General features: G+C 35.4%; 1 protein-coding gene across 1 annotated transcript in view; it reads right to left on the bottom strand.

The window, feature by feature from the left end:
- Positions 1 to 5642: 5642 nt before the first annotated feature.
- The window catches only part of LOC123868844 (cadherin-89D), a 53510-nt gene continuing 40720 nt past the window's right edge, over positions 5643 to 18432 (bottom strand). Inside the window, exons 7-21 of the mRNA XM_045911490.1 lie at positions 18194 to 18386; positions 17508 to 17666; positions 17041 to 17174; positions 16224 to 16824; positions 15921 to 16079; positions 15660 to 15840; positions 15429 to 15589; positions 13193 to 15342; positions 12693 to 12902; positions 11780 to 11949; positions 11112 to 11180; positions 10672 to 10875; positions 9150 to 9461; positions 7865 to 7981; positions 5643 to 7149 (exon numbers count right to left, since the gene is read on the bottom strand). Coding sequence (XP_045767446.1) covers positions 6669 to 7149; positions 7865 to 7981; positions 9150 to 9461; positions 10672 to 10875; positions 11112 to 11180; positions 11780 to 11949; positions 12693 to 12902; positions 13193 to 15342; positions 15429 to 15589; positions 15660 to 15840; positions 15921 to 16079; positions 16224 to 16824; positions 17041 to 17174; positions 17508 to 17666; positions 18194 to 18386 — 5301 coding nt within the window. The 3' untranslated portion in view covers positions 5643 to 6668. The remainder of the gene's footprint in view (positions 7150 to 7864; positions 7982 to 9149; positions 9462 to 10671; positions 10876 to 11111; positions 11181 to 11779; positions 11950 to 12692; positions 12903 to 13192; positions 15343 to 15428; positions 15590 to 15659; positions 15841 to 15920; positions 16080 to 16223; positions 16825 to 17040; positions 17175 to 17507; positions 17667 to 18193; positions 18387 to 18432) is intronic.

The following is an 18432-nucleotide window of genomic DNA, read 5'->3' as shown; positions in this document are numbered from 1 at the left end:
AAGAGGCCAGGTGAATGAATTTTGCATTTGGTTCAAGATTTTTTTAGTCAAAAACGGTAAAGTGATAATTGCTAATCGATGTTTAGAATTAGGCCTATTGTTGGCAAAAGAAAACATTTTTTTCTCACAAACTAAAGACATTTGAAATTATTATGAAGGAAAGCATGACATACAGTTGTAAATTTTTCAATTTTCTAATTTTTTATATAGTTTCCTCAATACCCTAAAATAGAACTTTTTCAAGGGCCAAAACTGTTCGAAGCATAGAAAATCTTCAGGCACTGAAACTTGCATACAAAGCTTTAATAAAACAAGGTAGGTTTAGGGCTCTCAATATTTATTGATCACTAGTTTATGCCCGCGACATCGTCCGCATAGACTACCTTAGGGGTTGAATTTTAAAATTCCTTTCTTAGCGGATGTTTACGTCATAATAGCTATCTGCATGCCAAATAGTTTGATCCGTTTAGTAGTTTGAGCTGTGTGTTGATACATAAATTCAGTCAGTCACTTTTTGCTTTTCTACATGTTTATTTATTAAGATTTATAGTTACTTGAGAAATAATATTACTAACAATATAACGCTTTTGAATGCGGAAAATTCAGCTTTAATATTACGCACACCGGAGCTTGAACTACGATATTCGGAGAGTTCAATGATCTGGCAAAATGGATATCGACATCGTAAAGTTTGAGGAACAGTGGTTAGCAAGTATTTACTTACGAGTAATAAAGGCGTAGGAACAACTTGCTAATTGGTTTTTTTAATAAACAAAAACTTGCAATGCAGGTAATATTCAAACACCAGTTATAGTATATACATATTACTTTTAATTTACGTAATTTAATTTAATTTGTATAAAATATGGACACAATTTAGTATTATCTGAAATAAAATATTTTATATTTCTTTTAATTTTTCTTTAATATTTCTTTTAAAATATTATATTTCTTTTAATTTTTTATAGTGGTAAAATGTATAAGGCTCATCAGACATTATTTCAACATATTGTACCTACATTTTATTGAATAAATCATTGAATTTGAATTTGAATTTGCAGTTTATATTTTAATGACATTTTATTAACTCCCGACCGTGTCCCGAACGAAAAGAGGAGTGTTATAAGTTCGACGTGTGTATCTGTGTATCTGTCTGTGGCATCGTAGCTCCTAAACTAATAAACCGATTTTAATTTAGTTTTTTTTTGTTTGAAAGATGGCTTGATCGAGAGTGTTCGTAGCTATAATCCAAGAATACTAGGTCCCTGTTGTCCGTCCGTCTGTCTGTGTGTCAGCGGTCTGTATCTCATGAACCGTAATGGATAGAGAGTTGAAATTTTCACAGAGTGTGTATTTCTCTTGCTGCTATAACAACAAATAATAAAAACATCAAAATTCCGCCATATAAATGTAAAAAGTAAATAATGTTTAGTCTTGTACGATGGTACGGAACCTTACGAAAGCGAGCCAGACTCACACTTGGCCGATTTTTTTAAATATAGAGACCAAACTAGTGGCAGAATTTTTTAGGACGCGGACTGAAAAATCATAATTACACCCGGGCAAATTAAGTAAACGTTTATTTTCCTAGTCACGCCACCTCGCTTTTTGCAGCGAGCTAAGTATGCCGGCTTTGAACTTCTGACTTTAATGGCTTAACTCTTTTGAGCAAAAACCATTAGCCTTGTTACTCCTGGGGTTGGAGTTGAATTAAGCGCTTAAATTTTTTTATGCAACAGCTGGAACTTAATGATAATATTTGTGCTAACCTTACGAACTTGGTCACATTTCCTATTCAGTTGAAAATATTAACTAGCAACCCGCCCGGCGTCGCATATATTAAGTCAATGGCACGGGTACAATTGTCGTAGGGGTTCCTATTTTTTTATTTAGCTTATGTTACGAATTTTTAAAATCGGTTCTATAGTTCCAGAGATTACCCCCTACAAACAAAACAAACTTTACCTCTGTAAAACATTACTTTATGAAATTTTTAAATATTAGGTAAGTATTCTTTGAAAATTTTCCTCTTGGTGATAAGCTAATTCTTTAAAGTTTTCTTATAATATTTTAAAAAGTGCGTATCAGAGTACGCGTAACGTATAGTACGCGACAGGTTGAGATGGGAATCGGAGTATGAGGCAGGGGTACGTCCAGCACACCCGCACGTCACTCTTGCTATCCCGCTCCGGGTTAGCGCGGGGGCTGTGTCCCTATCCTGATTGCTATCTCGACCTGTCGCGTACGGAGCCGTAGTGATGCTGGCTACTAAAACTTTTGGCGGTCATTATTTCGTAAACTGTGGTTTTTTTTTTCAAAAATAATGATTTTAAAATATCTATTTGCTTAACGAGGTATTAACGAGGCGGTAAACCAAAATTTAGGTACCTCCTGAGATACTCGTATAAAGATGTAAATAATATTTATGATTGAAATCGATGAAACCATAATAGAGCCCAGGCGAGGCAAGCATGGGAATGATGATATTGATGATAAAGTGGTAATATTATCACGCATTAAGTGCATGCTCATAAAATGGTTTAGGGGCTGTTAAAATTAATGGACGATAATACCCGGCCCGCCCCGCTCTAATCTATGGTAACTTTTTAGGTTTACGTCGATTTTATGAGGCCTTTTGGAAAAAGCGTCAAAACCTACACTTACTAGGTGTTGCTTGATTACTTTGCTATTTTTTTTTATTTTACTCGATAGCAAGATAACGTTTGAATGTGATCTCATCTGTGGTAAGTGAAGTAAGCTAAGCCTAAGTGGAAGCGTAACTTGTAAGTGGAACTTGAAAGTGGTATCCAGTAGCGGCAGGTAATAAGCACTTCATACAAGCACCGATTTTTTATTTTTTTATTCAGATACAAGTTAGCCCTTGACTGCAATCTCACCTGGTCGAAGTGATGATATAGTCTAAGATGGAAGCAGGCTAACTTGGAAGGGGTATGGCAGTTTTCATTTAACCCATACTTCTTTTGGTTTCTACACGGCGTCGTACCGGAACGCTTAATCGCTTGGCGGTACGGCTTTGCCAGTAGGGTGGTAATTAGGTGGCGTTCAAAGGAGTCGGTGTAGGTACTGTGTCTATGCTGTATACTATGCTGTACCCCGACAGACCTTACCACAACAAACAAAACTTTACGATTGGAGTTTTCAAACAGCTATATTTTAAGTCAGAGGTGGGCTGACTTGATTATATACTACAGTCAAATTGGAGGTATTTAATGTCTATAATTTTGTATTCACCTTTAACTGACAAACTTAGGCACACCTCTTTATTACTAGCTCTCAGGTTGGTTTTGTAACATTTAAGTAAATTAGCTAAGTTAAATGAACTTAGGGAATTTGTGTGAACCCAACTTTGCGATTGATAGGTACAATTTAGGATTAAGTTAGCTACGCGAAAATAATTCAGCACTAAGCTAAAAAAGCCTATATAAGAAAGTCTGTATCCTATGATGATAAATTAGATGAATTAGCCAACTGAAGTGGCAGTGGACAGGCCACATCTGCCGCAGAACTGATTGCCGTTGGGGCAGTCGTGTTATGGAGTGGAGACCGCGTATCAGCAAGCGCAGTGTGGGACGACCTCCGACCCGCTGGACTAACGACCTTAAAAAAAGATAGCGGGAAGTGGGCGGATGAGGAAGGCGGAGGGTCGTGTGTGGTGGCGTGCTCTTAGGAAGGCCTGTGTCCAGCTGTGGACGCAAACAGGCTGATTGATTGATTGAAGCTAAAAAATACCTCTATTGACAGTTTCTATAAGAGCCTTTTTTGTTGGATCTTCTCAGACCTGGGCACGCCCATTGCCCGTCAGCTGTGAAAATAGGTGTCTATGTTGGTTAATCTACGGATTTTTTCATTTCTTATTTGATTGCAAAGAGAAACTACAAGCATAGATCTTTCATTCATACATAATATGTGTACCAGGAAATTATGATTAGGTAAATTGTGTGAGTAGTTAATAAAAATAATCATGAGGCTGCGTTCATAAAACCAGATGAAACAGATAATAAACAAGCCGACAGATAAATTAAGCAAGGAGTGGGATATCCTGGTATAGTGTGATTTGAGTAGTGGCGTGGTTAAAGAGGTTCTTTGACCCGTCTACCCGCATCAATGGGGTAGGAGCCGCATTATGAGCATAATTTTCGGACATTTCTTTTTGAAATAATATCGGAAATAATACGAGTATGAGCACAACTTCAATTTCTTAGGAACCTATCTCTATGTCTTCATATATTACCATACAACAACAACAACATATTTTTTATACCGTAACTAGCTACGCCCGCAACTTCGTCCACGTGGACTACACAAATTTCAACCCCTTTTTTACCCCTACGGAAGAATTTTCGCAAATCTTTTCTTAGCGGGTAAGTATCTATGTTCCAATCGGCATGCTGAGTTTCAGCCCTATTCGTTCAGTAGTTTGAGCTGTGCGTTGATAAATCAGTTACCTTCCCAGCTTTCAAAGATCATAGGTAGATTAATAGGAGAGTCACCTTTTCCTTTTATAAGCTAAACGTTACAATAATTATCCTTATCTTGATTGGTGCTCTGCATTTGTCCCATTCTGTCTAAGTTTAGTTTTCTGAAAGTTTCACTTCTAAATCGTAAGAACAGTGAACATGTGTTTCTTAAATCATGGTCACTCTACACACACCCAGTCGAATGTTAGTATTAGACAAACTCCAACTGCTCCTTATAAGCATATTAATGTTACACAATAACTCACTCACATCCTTCCATTGCTCCATTTATTCGCAAATGGTTGTTTTTGTGAACATTTCCCGGAAGAGATTATGAAGTGGAAAATAGGCACCTATGCTTATGAATATTTTTAGAATATTGTTACTACTATTTACTTCTTCAAAAAAAATAGTGGTGGCTCCGATAAAAACACTGATAGCAATTTAGATAGTGAAGTTTCTTTTTAGTCGGGGGTCCAGAATTCGATTCCAAGCACGTCATTACTTTTCAGAGTCATGAAAAATTTAAGAAACTATATGTCACATGCTTTAAGGGTGAAGGAAAACATGTGAGGAAACGTGCACATCTGAGAGTTCTCCATAATGTTCTCAAAAGTTTCTTCTTCTTCGTTGTGTTAGCGTTTTCCCATCTGGTGAGTCCACTTTTCTAAATTTTGAAGAGCTTGAATGTCCGAATTATGCAGTCTATCCCAAACTAAGGGCAAGCCTGTACTGCAAATTTTCTGAATCTTCAATATTTTCAAAATTATCAAAATTCTGTGACATATTGTATGAAGTCGGACGCACTCGCAAAATAATGCGTTGTAAAATTTCGCAGTGCAGGCCTTGGATAAAAATTTGTGTAAAAAAAAACCGAAGTTACAAATCCTTACAATTTTATTTTTACAATTTATATATAGTACAAAATATATTAACTTAAAAGATAATTATCATTATATTACAACAAGTATTACATTTTATTCATACAGGTGGAACTGATTCGATTTACAAAAACGCTCAATTTTCAAAATGGCACACTTGCGAAATAAAAATCCATAATATCAAAAAGAGCAAATTCTAAAAACTATAGGCTCAATATAAACACAACTTTTTCTCAACTAATTTAAAAGAGAGCGAGATAGAATAAAATAAAAACCCCTTCTTGATACTTAATCCATAATTTTTACTTAAGTTATAATTTCCAAATTTTTAAATAAACCTAACATTACAGCTGTTACAAGCTCATGATTATTAATCAGAGCATAATTTTCTACCTATTATTATCTTATCATACAATTATTTTAAAATTGCTGACGCATATTTACATAAATACATTAACACACTACATTTATCAGGTTATTTACAAAAAGTAATCTCAAAATTACATAAAATTACAATCATAGGGTTAAATAGAAAAAAGTCTATATACAATTTTATTTTACGGCCGTAGGAAATGAAGTATGGAATGAAATTGTAATTTCTCCATCAATTTCCCAAGTGAAACAATTTCGTTTCTTTATTAACCGCAGTGTTTTGGTTCTCATCGCCTTCGGAATCGGACATTTTCATTTTAAGAGACTCAATTATTATAGTAATAATTAATTTTTAAGGGTAGATCAATATTGAACTAATTTTCTTTTACAATTTGGTCCAGCAAAACGTTATTTTTTTATTAATGCATACCACGTATGGAAAAACTATCTAAACTTATCGTTTCTAGGGTTCCGTACCCGAATAACTAAGCCTCCGCTGTCCGTGTAACCGTATAGATAGAGAATTGAAATTCACAGAATATGTATTTCTATTGCCGCTACAACACATAATAAAAATTTCAAAATGGTTGCCATGAAAAAATTAAAAAGTCCTATTTGTTGTACAAAGGTATGGAGCCCTTTATGTGCGAGGCCGAGTCGTACTTGACCGATTTTTGTATAACATAATTAGTATCTACTGAGATTTGCAGCCATGCTCTCCTATTATGATGAAGCGAGAACCCCTTTAAGTTTCCACCAGTTTTAAAGCTAATTTGCATACTTTAATTGTGAATCAAGCAGTCATACTTTGGCCCCAATCTAATAATTACCATCACTCTCCAATTCAAGTAGGTACAGTTAATTCTCTATCTATAAAACTATAGCCTCTATCATACTTTTTAATACTAATGTCAGACGTAGTACCATCTTCCTTATGCTATAAAGGTCTCGCAAACATAATCCTTTCACTTCCTCTACGCATAATTTCAGCTGTGGCCGGAGTAGCCATGAACACAGCTTGATTTAAGTCCACCATACTACTATTTCTATTTTTTGAATTTAGCCTCCTGCCCAAATTTGTATCAAAAACATCGTCAACTTCACTGTGATCATAGTCCACCATCGGTTCATTGACCACTTCATTTCTGTAATTCTTTTTAGAATTTAAGAAATAGGGCTGTGAACTTACGTTTGGTGACGATATTTGTCTTGATACATTCCCTGAACCGATTCTTTCGAAAGTTGGAAAGTGCCTTTGGAGGTTTTCAGAGAAGCTTTGCCGCCGGTGGTTGTATCTTCGGACGTCAAGGGGTTGGTTGTTGAAAGATGCTCGTCGAATAAATCTGTTCCCAGGATCAGTGCGAAATAGTTTTCTCTCTTGATTATGATTTGATTTTAGGGAGTCTTCGTAGCTGCATCTGAAATTTTGGCATCTTGTTATTATATTTATAATACCTAGCATTTCCGCGGTCTAGTATGAAAAGTTAAAAACACTATCAAATGATTAGTATGTGCAAGTAAATATTACATGTTTTTACGATGAAGGGAAACATTGTGAGGAAACCTGCATGCCTCCAGTTCTCTATAATGTTGTTAAAGGTGTGTGAGGCCTACCAATCTGCACTTGCCAGCATGGTAGACCATGGCCTAAAACCTTTCTTATTCTGTGGAGAGGAGTGGGTTGGCGGCGATGGGTTGAAATAATGATAATGGTGACAACAGAACGTTTCCTTTATACTTATCTCATTTCTTAATCTTGGACTATAAACTACAACATATTTCATCAATTATTGTACTATGTTAATGTATATTATGACAGTTTACACCATAGCCGTCGTTATGCGACTACAAAACCTTTAACCTACAAAAACTGTAAACAAATTTGAAAATAATTTTGAAGTGGTTTTTGTTGGTTCTTCTCGAATATGAAGCAGCATTAGATGCAATCAATGACTTTCTAAAGCAAAAAGACTTTCTTTTGCTTTAGAAAGTCATTGGATGCAATAATTTAAAATGGCTTCGATGAGTTAAATTCCGTCGATGAGATAAACCGACGAGTAATAATAGCCAATTTAGATCAAGGTTATCGATTAAAAGAATTTAAGTTATAGAATAATCCCATATTATACGTACCCACTGCTTTCTTCGGAAGTGTGGTTGATGGAGCGCACGCAGTCGCAACGCGCGTCGGCGATGCCGGAGTCCTGCCCGCTGGAATGCACTGACGTTAGCGACGTGTCATGGCCTTTCCTACGTGTAGATGTACGTGTGTGTTAGTGGACAGGTGCAGACATGTTTGTTCATGTTGGAGGTTATGACATGTTGAGACATGTTGAAAGTTATGACATTTGAGACATGGAGTTTTCTAAAACTGGTTGTGAATAGATTTCTCTCTCAAAACTTACCATTAACTATTGAACTTGTGACTATACAGGAGTAACCAGAACGCTAGCAAAAATGAAGACAGGTGCAGGTGATAGTACTGTTGATTACTGATAAGATACCATAAAAGGAACTACGAACAAAATTAACAATACATTGCAAATAAAACATTTGAGTGATGATAGAGGTCAACGAACGTTCCATAAATAGGTCACTCAAAGCCAATGTCGCGTTGTAGGTGGGGCATTGACCTAAGTTTTCCGAGCTATACATTGAATGCTGGTTTGAAAAATACTAACTAAATCTACAAGAAAAGGCAAATTGTTATTGGCATTGGATTGTGTTGAGGTAGTGTTTTTTTTTTATTCACTATAGGCAAACGCTTGACCACAATCACACCTGATGGAAAGTGATGATATTGTGGTCTAAATGGGACGCGTTCCCACGATGGGTCTACGTATGCGATGGTACGTAGTGTAATAATAACACTAAGTTTTTGCTAGCGTTCTCGTTACACCCTGTATTCATCACATTGTAGGACGTCGTAGATTTTCAATAAAACAATCGTTTTGCAAAGCGTCAAAATTGAATGCTAAAAATCTCATCACCGCATGCATTCTTCCCGATGGCTCAGCAATTGGATTTATGATCAAGCTGGGTAGTAAGTATTTGTTCAAGCCATAAAATTCGAAATAAGTATAACGTTAATAAATTAGATATTAAATGTTAGTTAAGACTGTGATAGCGTCAGATCAGATGTGTGGGTCGATACATGTAAGTATTGTAAGTTTGAAAGCTTGTAGAGTTTTAATGATTTCAGGTAGTATATTTATGTTCGGTGTATTAGTAAAGTTAGTATATTGTTAATTCTATTTTCATAAAAATGTTAAAGAGATGCTGTCCAATAAATCCAAATAATTTAAAAGCATTCTACTATTATTGATATAAAAGAAAAAGATTACAGAAAAATTAAAAAAAATGGATTAGATTTGATCATAATGATTTACTGTTTTCAAAAGGCATGAATTAAATTTACCTCTTCTGTAAAGGTCGCTGATTGAATTTGATACAAATCCTCTCGTGTTTTTCTTTAGAATTTACGTCAGCAAACTGTCCTTTGATACATTTCTGGTGAGCCTTTCCAAATTCTTCCACGGTGTTACCATGAGGACAGGTTTTCTTCAGGGTACTTTGGTTCATCACATCGATGTAAGAATCTGCCTCGCTATAAGACTGATTCAGTTCTTGACACTGGTTGTTTCCAGATGGGAAAAGACCTCCGTATTTAGTTAGGTGTTCAGTTGAGAAAGCGTTAAGACGTTGTTGGGAAAATGGTTTGTGGCGATTTCTGTTAGGGCAAAGATAGAAAAGAATTCAGTCAATAGAAGTGTAATGTTAATCATGAAATTATTTATAACAGTGAAATTGTCAAGTCTAGAGATGAGAAAAAGGAAATTCAAACTACATATATTAAATATTTATAATAGTATAATAATAGAGTAAAGAAAAAATGAGTTAATAACAAGAAAAGTAATCTATGTATCAAAGTAGATATCCGAATTGTATTTTGCTCTACAAAAAATCGTATATACTTATATCTATTATTATAGAAGTAATAAAAGGAAGAGTAGTGGATATTAACAAAATAGTAGACTGGCAGAATAAAATTCAAATAGACATAAATAATAAGATTTAAAATTATATCTATAGGAAAATCAATACAATAAAGTCATTCATCAATCTTTAAAAGTTCTTTATTCCAATTAAAGAAGAAAGACAGTAAAATGTAAAAAATAAATTGTAAAATTTAATTCTTGGATATTGTCTATGTTAAATTGAAGTTTTGTGTTTAGATGAAGTAATGATGAGCATGCTTTCTTTTGTGATGGTGATGATGTCTGAAATGTGTAAGAAAAATATCACTCACCTTCTGTTGAAAGATAGGTAAAGAACTTAGTTAATAATAAAATTATGATCTATAATAATATAGGGAACTCATAATAAGGTTAAGATAATAAAGTGAAGCGTCAGAGTTTATTTTATGTTATTAAAGATTCATCGAGGAATTTAAAGTAAATGAATAACAATTTTGCGGTAGAATTCGTAATGATTTGACTTGGTCTGTTATAAGTTACAGAAAAGCAAACAGTGAATTATACATAATATGGTCTCACAGGGACAGTAGCCTTGCTGTAGTGCAAATGATAATTTTATAATTTACAAGAAATCGACGACAAATTGCCCCTTGACTACAATCTCTTCTGGAAGTGATGATGCAGTTAATAAGATAGAAGCGGGCTCAGTTTTATTAAACCCTCAATCCCAATCAGTATCTACCTGGTATCTTACCGGAATACATAATCGTTTAGCAGGTCAGTTTTGTTGCTAGGATGATAAATAACTGATCAGGACTGTAACCAGACTTGAGACTGTTCAGAAAACTTAAAAGATACAGCACTTACCAAATTCAAGTTACCATAGATATTTATTTAAATCTAGATGATTTAGGATGAGAATTTTTTTAATGAAATAGTATTAAAAATTACGAGATATATTACCTTCGCGTCTTCCTAAAGCACAATATGCATATAGCAGTGGTACAAGCCCCGATAAACACTAGGCATCCCAAAGCCACTACGCTGATTTCCATCGTGCTCAACATTTGCACGCTCCTAGCCTGGACCATTGTGGTATCACCCACTTCTAGCACTTTGAAGCCGGCTAAATTGTGACGTAGAGATGTTTCTCTTTTCATTAACGACCTGCAAGATAGAATTTGTAGTGACTTAATATTTTTACGTTTATTCAAAAACATAGATACTGAAACATTAAATTTGGATTTTGAATATTAAAAAAGTGTTTTTTTTTTTTTTTTTAACAAAATCAAGCATCTTTTTCACACAATTTTCAAACGAGACAACTTTTACTAGGGTATACAAAAGTTTAAGGAGTCTGACCACAGCACGACATAAGAGCGTGATGGTAAATAATAACTTACTTTTGTAGGATCTCCATATCGATTATGGCATTAGATATTGGATCAACAGCGTAAATGTACATGTCTGTCCTGAAACAATCATTTAGGAATACAATAATTGGTCAGTGCTATAATGTCAGCAAAGCAGTCAGCATAGACGTTTTGATATTGACAGTTGAAGCCGATGATCGAACATAAAAAAATTCAAAATCGAAAAGCAAATGTTAAGGTTTGTTATCATCATCATCATTATCGAAGCTCGGTAGCTTTACTTGGGTAAGACTCGGCTGTAGAACTTAGGTCAAGACGTAGTCGAGTATAAACTTTTCCATCGGAGACAGTCAGAAGTAGATTCCTCTCAACTCCAAACGCCCAAAACCATCATTTTCGTTCACTCTATCATTCCACCAGCCTCTAAGTCTTCCTCGACCTAATAACTGAGACTCTTGTGCCAGGTTGAACAGGTTCAAAGATTTTTTGTATATTTAAACCATTATACAAAAACTAGATGATTGTCGCAACTATAATTAAGTTTTCAAAACATTCCGTGGAAACTCTTTGATTTTCTGGGATAAAAAGTAGCCTTATGCTACTCTCTAGGTCTTTAACTATACCGATGCAAAACACACTTTCGCATTAATTGTAATAATATGGTAAGTGAAGGTAGTAATAAAATACGATTAACGTACGCGTATCCATCCATTGCAGCCTTGGCACTGGACTCTAGCCGTCGCACTCGGACGTCAAAACCGGTCACGTTGGAGAGATGACTCACGATGCTCTCCATCTCCCTCTCCACTTCCATCGGCTTGGCGCCTACCACCATCACTAGCTGCTTGTTCTCATCCAACACGTACACCTACATAAGACATATTTTTATAACTTCAAAAAGTTTCATGATTAACTCATAACTTGAGCACAGGTCTCCTTTTAGAATGAGAAGGTTTTGCTCACAGTTAGCCATGCTGACCAAATGCGGATTGGTAGACTTCACACACCTTTGAAAACATTATAAAGAACTCCCAGACATGCAGGTTTCCTCACGGTGTTTTCCTTCACAATTAAAGCAAGTGACATTTGATTGCTTAAAGCGCACATAACTCCGAAAAGTTAGAAGTGCATCCCCCGAGGATCTTATATTATATCCTCTCAAATAGAAGGCGGGCATCTTAACTACTAGACTATCAAGGCTCTAATCATAACAAAAAGTTCTGTAATAAAACATTTAAAAAGTTCAGCAAATCCTTTTAGTAACTCTTTTTATTACTCTTGTTAATTGCCAAACTCTTTCCGAATTTTAGGGTAAAATTCTTTTCAAAACGTAATTTCCTTTAAACATGAGTTAGATTTAAGTATTGTTTCAAAGAATGTTTATGAAAGGGATGAAGATCCTCAGAATTAATGAGCAATGCGTTGCAGATAAGTAAGCCCTCCCCTCTAGTAAATCTTCGGAAAGATTACTAATCTTCAATAATTTAATTTAATGTGAATCCCTAGTTTGCCTACCTATTTATTTTAACAATCAAGTAGTGGTTCTTGCTGCTTCGAACGAATCAGTAAATCTGTATTAATTATATTGAAAGTCTGTTCAACAATACTCACAAAAACATTAACAATGGCCGACCGACCATCGTCAGCGCCGCGTCTGTCGGTGGCCTTGACATCGAAGCCCAGCACGCGGCCCGCTGAGCGCGCTACACTGCCTGCCACGCGCACGCGTCCTGACACCGGCTCTACCGTGAACCGACCACCTTCTGAGTTGATGAGCTGGTAGCGGATGTCTGCATTGATGCCTATGTCTGCATCCGTTGCCTGTGTCATACGACAAAGAAAATTGCCCAAGATCAACACATAATAATATCATTGTAGGTATCTCAAACCATGTCAGAAGCTCTGGTGTAAACTGTTCTGATAGAAACTATAGAACTTTAGCCACTCTACTAGTTTTGTCGTATATAAAGGCGAAAGTTTGCATATAATATGTGTGTGTGTGTATGTCTACTTTTTCACGTAAAAATTGGTCCCGAAAATCAAAGACTTTCCACGGGGTTTAAAAAACCTACATCCACGAAGCGAAGTCACGGGTATCATATTTTTCTTACCTGCAATTGAATAACTTCATATCCGAAGGGTGCAGTGGTAGGTATAGCTGTAACCATGGGTCGTCCACCGTTGGCAAATCTGGGTGCATTATCATTCACATCCTTAATCCTTACGACTACTTTAACGTCAAACTTAGACATCCCTTCAAGAACATCATCAGAAACTGGATAAATCATATGAGGCAGCTCACGACTTATCTTTTGTCTTTCAACTCTAACTATAATATCATAAACATCCCTATATTCTCGATCAGGGCTTTTAATTAGGTATAAGGTACCATTCCGAGGATCTATAATAAATGTTTTCTTTATGTCTGTGTCGTTTTCATTATGAATAAAATATTTCATTTTAAAATTTTCATAATACTCTGTTAAGTTCACAGTCACTAGTTCAACAGGAGTGTGAACGTTTTCTTCGATTTCTAATTCATAATATCTTGATATGAATACTGGTTTATCAGAAACTTCAATCTCATCGGGTATATCTATTAAACTTAACATAACTAGGGCTGTAGAACTTAAACTGGGTGATCCTAAATCAGAAGCGACAACTGTAACATTATGTACTTTCTGAGTTTCATAGTCTAATCTTGTTGTGGTGGTCAGTATACCTTCCTTAGAATCAATGGTAAACATATTAAGTTGATTTTTTCTTTGTGGCAAAGTGTAAAGAATTAATCCATTCCCATTACCTACGAAATCGGAATCGTTAGCATAAACTCTAGTTACTGTAGTACCAATAGGAGCATTTTCCTCTAAAGATGCCTTATATACTGGTATCATCATAACTGATTCGAAATTGTGGTTTGAAATTTCATCAGCTTCAGGATGTTTCCATTCCAACAAATCATCATAAGCGAAAAATTTTGGAGCATTATCATTGACATCTAGTACTTGAATTTCTACGCTCACGGATGAAGATAATTTCTTATCATTTCCATTATCACGCGCAACTACTGTAAGGGTATATTTGTCTTCCTTTTCTCGATCCAAAACACCGTTTACACTAAAAACACCACTCAAAGGGGATATTTCAAATGGAATGTCTTTACTTGATGGTTGGATAAAGTATGTCAGATTAGCATTTTGACCAAAATCGGCATCTGTTGCGTCAACTTTACCTAAAATTCGTCTACTATATTGAGCCTCTTCTACGTTAAAATTGTACCATGATTTCTTGAACATAGGAAAATGATCATTAACATCTTTAACAAAAAATCTTACAGTTATTTGATCACTTAATTCTCCACCATCCAAAGCAGTTACATTTAATCGAAACTCTGATTCTGGTGGTAAAGCTCTTGCAACAATAATATGACCGTATCGTTCATTTATTACGAAATATCGTTTAACTTGTAATAAGTTTGGAGGTAATGCATATGGAGGTAGAAATACCTCTGAAGTAAATTCATATCTTATCTGTCCGTTTATGCCACTATCCATATCTACAGCATTCAACTTTAGTACTATCGTTCCTATTGCAATATTTTCTGGCATTAAAAAAAGTGGCGAATCTGCTGTTATAGGAAATGTTTTCTTTGGTATTGCTTCAATTTTGGCTACTTTATTCGTTATGTTATTTATTATTTCTTTGTAAATTTGAATACAAGCACTTTCATCTACTTCTAATAAATCTACTGGTTCTCCTAATGGAATTATTATTTGATTGAATTTAGGCGCATTATCATTTTCATCTAATACTGTTATGGTCAATTTTGCTTCTGATTTTAAACTGCCTTTATCTCTTGCCACAATTTTTAATAAATAGACACTCTTCTCCTCTCTATCTAATTTATTACCGATATATGATACTACTCCCGTGTCTTCGTTAATGCTAAATAAATCATGTCCATCGCCAAAAATGGTATACATAAATACAGCATTTTGGTCCGTATCTGCATCTTTAGCTCGTATTTTATTTGACATTGTGACTTCTGTTCCAGTTTTCACATTTTCAGTAATAAAACCTTCATAAGACAACATATCAAAAATAGGCGGGTTATCGTTTTCATCATCTACGTGGATTGTAATTTGGTATAACCCAGCTCCTGAGATAACTCCTTTATTGAATTCTGCAATTACTGTCATTCTGTATGTATCCCTTTTTTCTCTATCCAATGCTTGCTGAGCATAAATAGTTCCATCTGGTCCTGAAAAAAAATGAAATATTTGAAATAATATATGTTGCTTTTTAAATAAAGCAATTAAAATACGAAGATTAGAACATAGTTGTTACCTATAGCAATTTCATCAGCAACGTCTTGTTGGTTTGCAATTATGAATTTGATGTTTCCATTATTAGCTGCAAAAGAACTAACATTGACGGGAAAAATGTGTCCAATCGTAGCCCCCGCTACATTTTCCTTGACGTGAAACACAAACGGCGAATGCGTCCCCCTGAAAACGAAAAGCGATGTTATTGTGAATTCAAGGACTTAAATAGTTAAATAAAATATAGAATAATTACTTCAAAAAAACACCTCTCTCGTCGTTAACATCAACTACGTGGACAGTTGCATTTGTTGTTATTGTTATGTTCAATTTCTCTAAAATAGCTACAGCTTCAAAGTCATACAGAGGTCTTTCAAACTTTGAAAGTTCGTTTATAACTGTGATTACACCTGATCTTTCCTCTACTGCAAAAGGCACTGGAAACAAAAATCATTATTTGAATAAGTTACACCACACATTAAAATAATTATTGAGTTTAAAATATTCAGTTACCGACCTCCTTCTTCGTATCCATGCAACAAATCGTAAGTAACATCGCTTTTTTCAGAAGCATCATTAACTTTTATTTGACCGACACTTGTTCCAATGCCAACGTTAGATCCAACCCAAAATTCATAGGGTGCACCTATGAAGTCAGGTTTGTCTGATTTTGAACCTAGAAATTGAAACTTGTTAAGGCTTTTCAATTTTTTTTTAATAAAATAATAAAATCTGCATTATTTTTGTACTTGCATCATTTAGGATGATGTTTTAGATAGTAAGGCTATGTTTAACATAAACTGAACTAGCCTATTTTTACCTTCATGACTTCCGATGACATCGATAGTTACAACTGCCAAAGAATATCGTCTCTCACTAGGATTAGCAGGTTGATCGGATGCTTCAATAAAAAGAGCATGCCTTCCTTCCAATAAGCGCGACTCTACCAAAGTTATCACTCCAGACTTAGCATCGACTTGGAACGGCGATGTGATCGTTAAGTTACTCGTTCTTTGTAAATCATATAGCACTATCCCGTTTCTCCCTAAATCTGGATCAACAGCTTTTACTTTACCGATTTCTGTACCAATATCTGCATCAAATGGGACTGAGAATTCGTATAAGTTACTTGGTATGAACACTGGATTGTTATCATTAGCATCGAGTAACGTGACTTCTACTGTAACGAACGACATAAGTTGATGTGTTTCTTCCATGAACTCAATATTCTCGCTATTAGTCCCTAATTTATCAGGGAACACGTATGTTGTTTTGTCTTTAGCTGGTGTTCGGACTGTGGGGTTACGATGCCATTTTGAAAGCCTTTGTTTATCTAGGAATGTGCCTACAATACTTGGATTCTTTTCTTTCGCGTATACTTTCATTCGCAGAGATGAATGCTGCTCCCTGTCCAATTCAGTCTGAAATAAAAAAATATACACCGTACACCGAGTTTTAATATCATTTAGCCTTATTTTTAATTGACGCTTTTTACACTAGATAGCTCCTTTTTTTCTCCATGAAAAATCTAAGACCTAGAGTTTCTGTTTGTTTTCGGAATATACAACAATTGCTACATTTGGTAAAGAGCGCTCGTTATAGGGATCTTTTCTAAAAAAAAAAAGTACAAAACTTACTTGATTCCCAACAGTAAGCCAGCCAGTTCTAGGGTCGATGGAGAAGGCGCCAATGGGATCGTTCAGTTGATAGGTAAACTCTCCGTTATCCCCTTGATCTTTATCCGTCGCCATCACTTGCAATACACTAAAACCTATAAAGTATATCAATTGTTACCGGCGATCTTTTTGCTGCCTCGTGTGGTTTAGTGGTTTCATATGTCAACAATGCTGGGAGTATAATTTATGAGTTATAACAAAAAAAAATTAAAACCCCCGACACAAAAATCTCTAAAAAGTAAAAAAAAGTAAGTATGTATTGGCCCGTTTAAGTTTAATCTAATTAGTAAAGTTTTCATCCAAACGCTCGTCGCGTCGGGGGGCTACTAAAGGTAACAGAAACAGCTTTGAAAGTCATCTGTTTTAGAAAGAATAGTTTCTGTGTCAAAAGTTGAAATGATATACTATACATGATCTATATTAATTACCGTTAGGCAAATTCTCAACAATGCTGATGTTATAGAAGTCCACCTCAAATTCTGGCAGGTTGTCATTGAGATCCAATATCTCCACTTCCACCCGTGCCACTGCTGTTTTCAATGGATTATCCACTTGTGATGCCTGAATTTGCAACACAAAAGTGTTCCCTGAAACCATATAAGTAAATATATTAGATTAAGCTAAAGATAATTAATAAATTAAGCTACAATTGCTACAGCTAACTAGCTGTTTGACCGATGGAGCAATTTTTAGAAAATATCTCAGACAACCCACGTTCACTACCTATGTTGTTGCCGACGGGCTCTATTTTTAACTGGCTTCCAAAAAGATGGTTCTCAATTCAGCCCGTTTTTTTATATGCTCAAATTATGAGCGAGATAGCAAGAGTCTCTGTTGTTCTTGTGTTTAAAATTTTAAAGTCAAGGCAATAAGGTCTGTATTTCATTGATGTACATTCGGTTTTAGTCCACGCGGCGTTAGTTTGCGCTTTTCCCTCGCAAATAAATTTTGCCGATGCAACAAAATTGGCAGTACCTACTGTTACTAGTAAAAAAAAATATTCGCATCATTCGAAAATAACATTTCTGTGCAAGTACATTGACGTGATTTGACACGACGTCCAGCTTTGAAGAATAGGACCAAGAAGAAGACATAAAATTAAAACCACTCTAACCGGGCAAGGGAGGCTCAGCATCCAGGTCCACTTCTTTCTCCAGAAACAAGCTCCCATTAAGAGCACTCAGCAGAAATAAACGACGATCATTGCCAGAGATCAGTTCGTATCGTACTGGCGCGGCGACTCCTGCGTCCTGGTCGAATGCCCGTATTGGCTGCTCGAACGACAATTCCTTGTGAATCCTTTTGCCCTGGTAACAAAATTCAATGTTTTTCATAAAAAGTTAAACAAATTCT

The sequence above is a fragment of the Maniola jurtina genome, chromosome 10 (genome assembly GCF_905333055.1).
Source record: "Maniola jurtina chromosome 10, ilManJurt1.1, whole genome shotgun sequence".
NCBI classification, from domain to species: domain Eukaryota; kingdom Metazoa; phylum Arthropoda; class Insecta; order Lepidoptera; family Nymphalidae; genus Maniola; species Maniola jurtina.
This window is presented reverse-complemented; position numbering and strand designations above follow the sequence as displayed.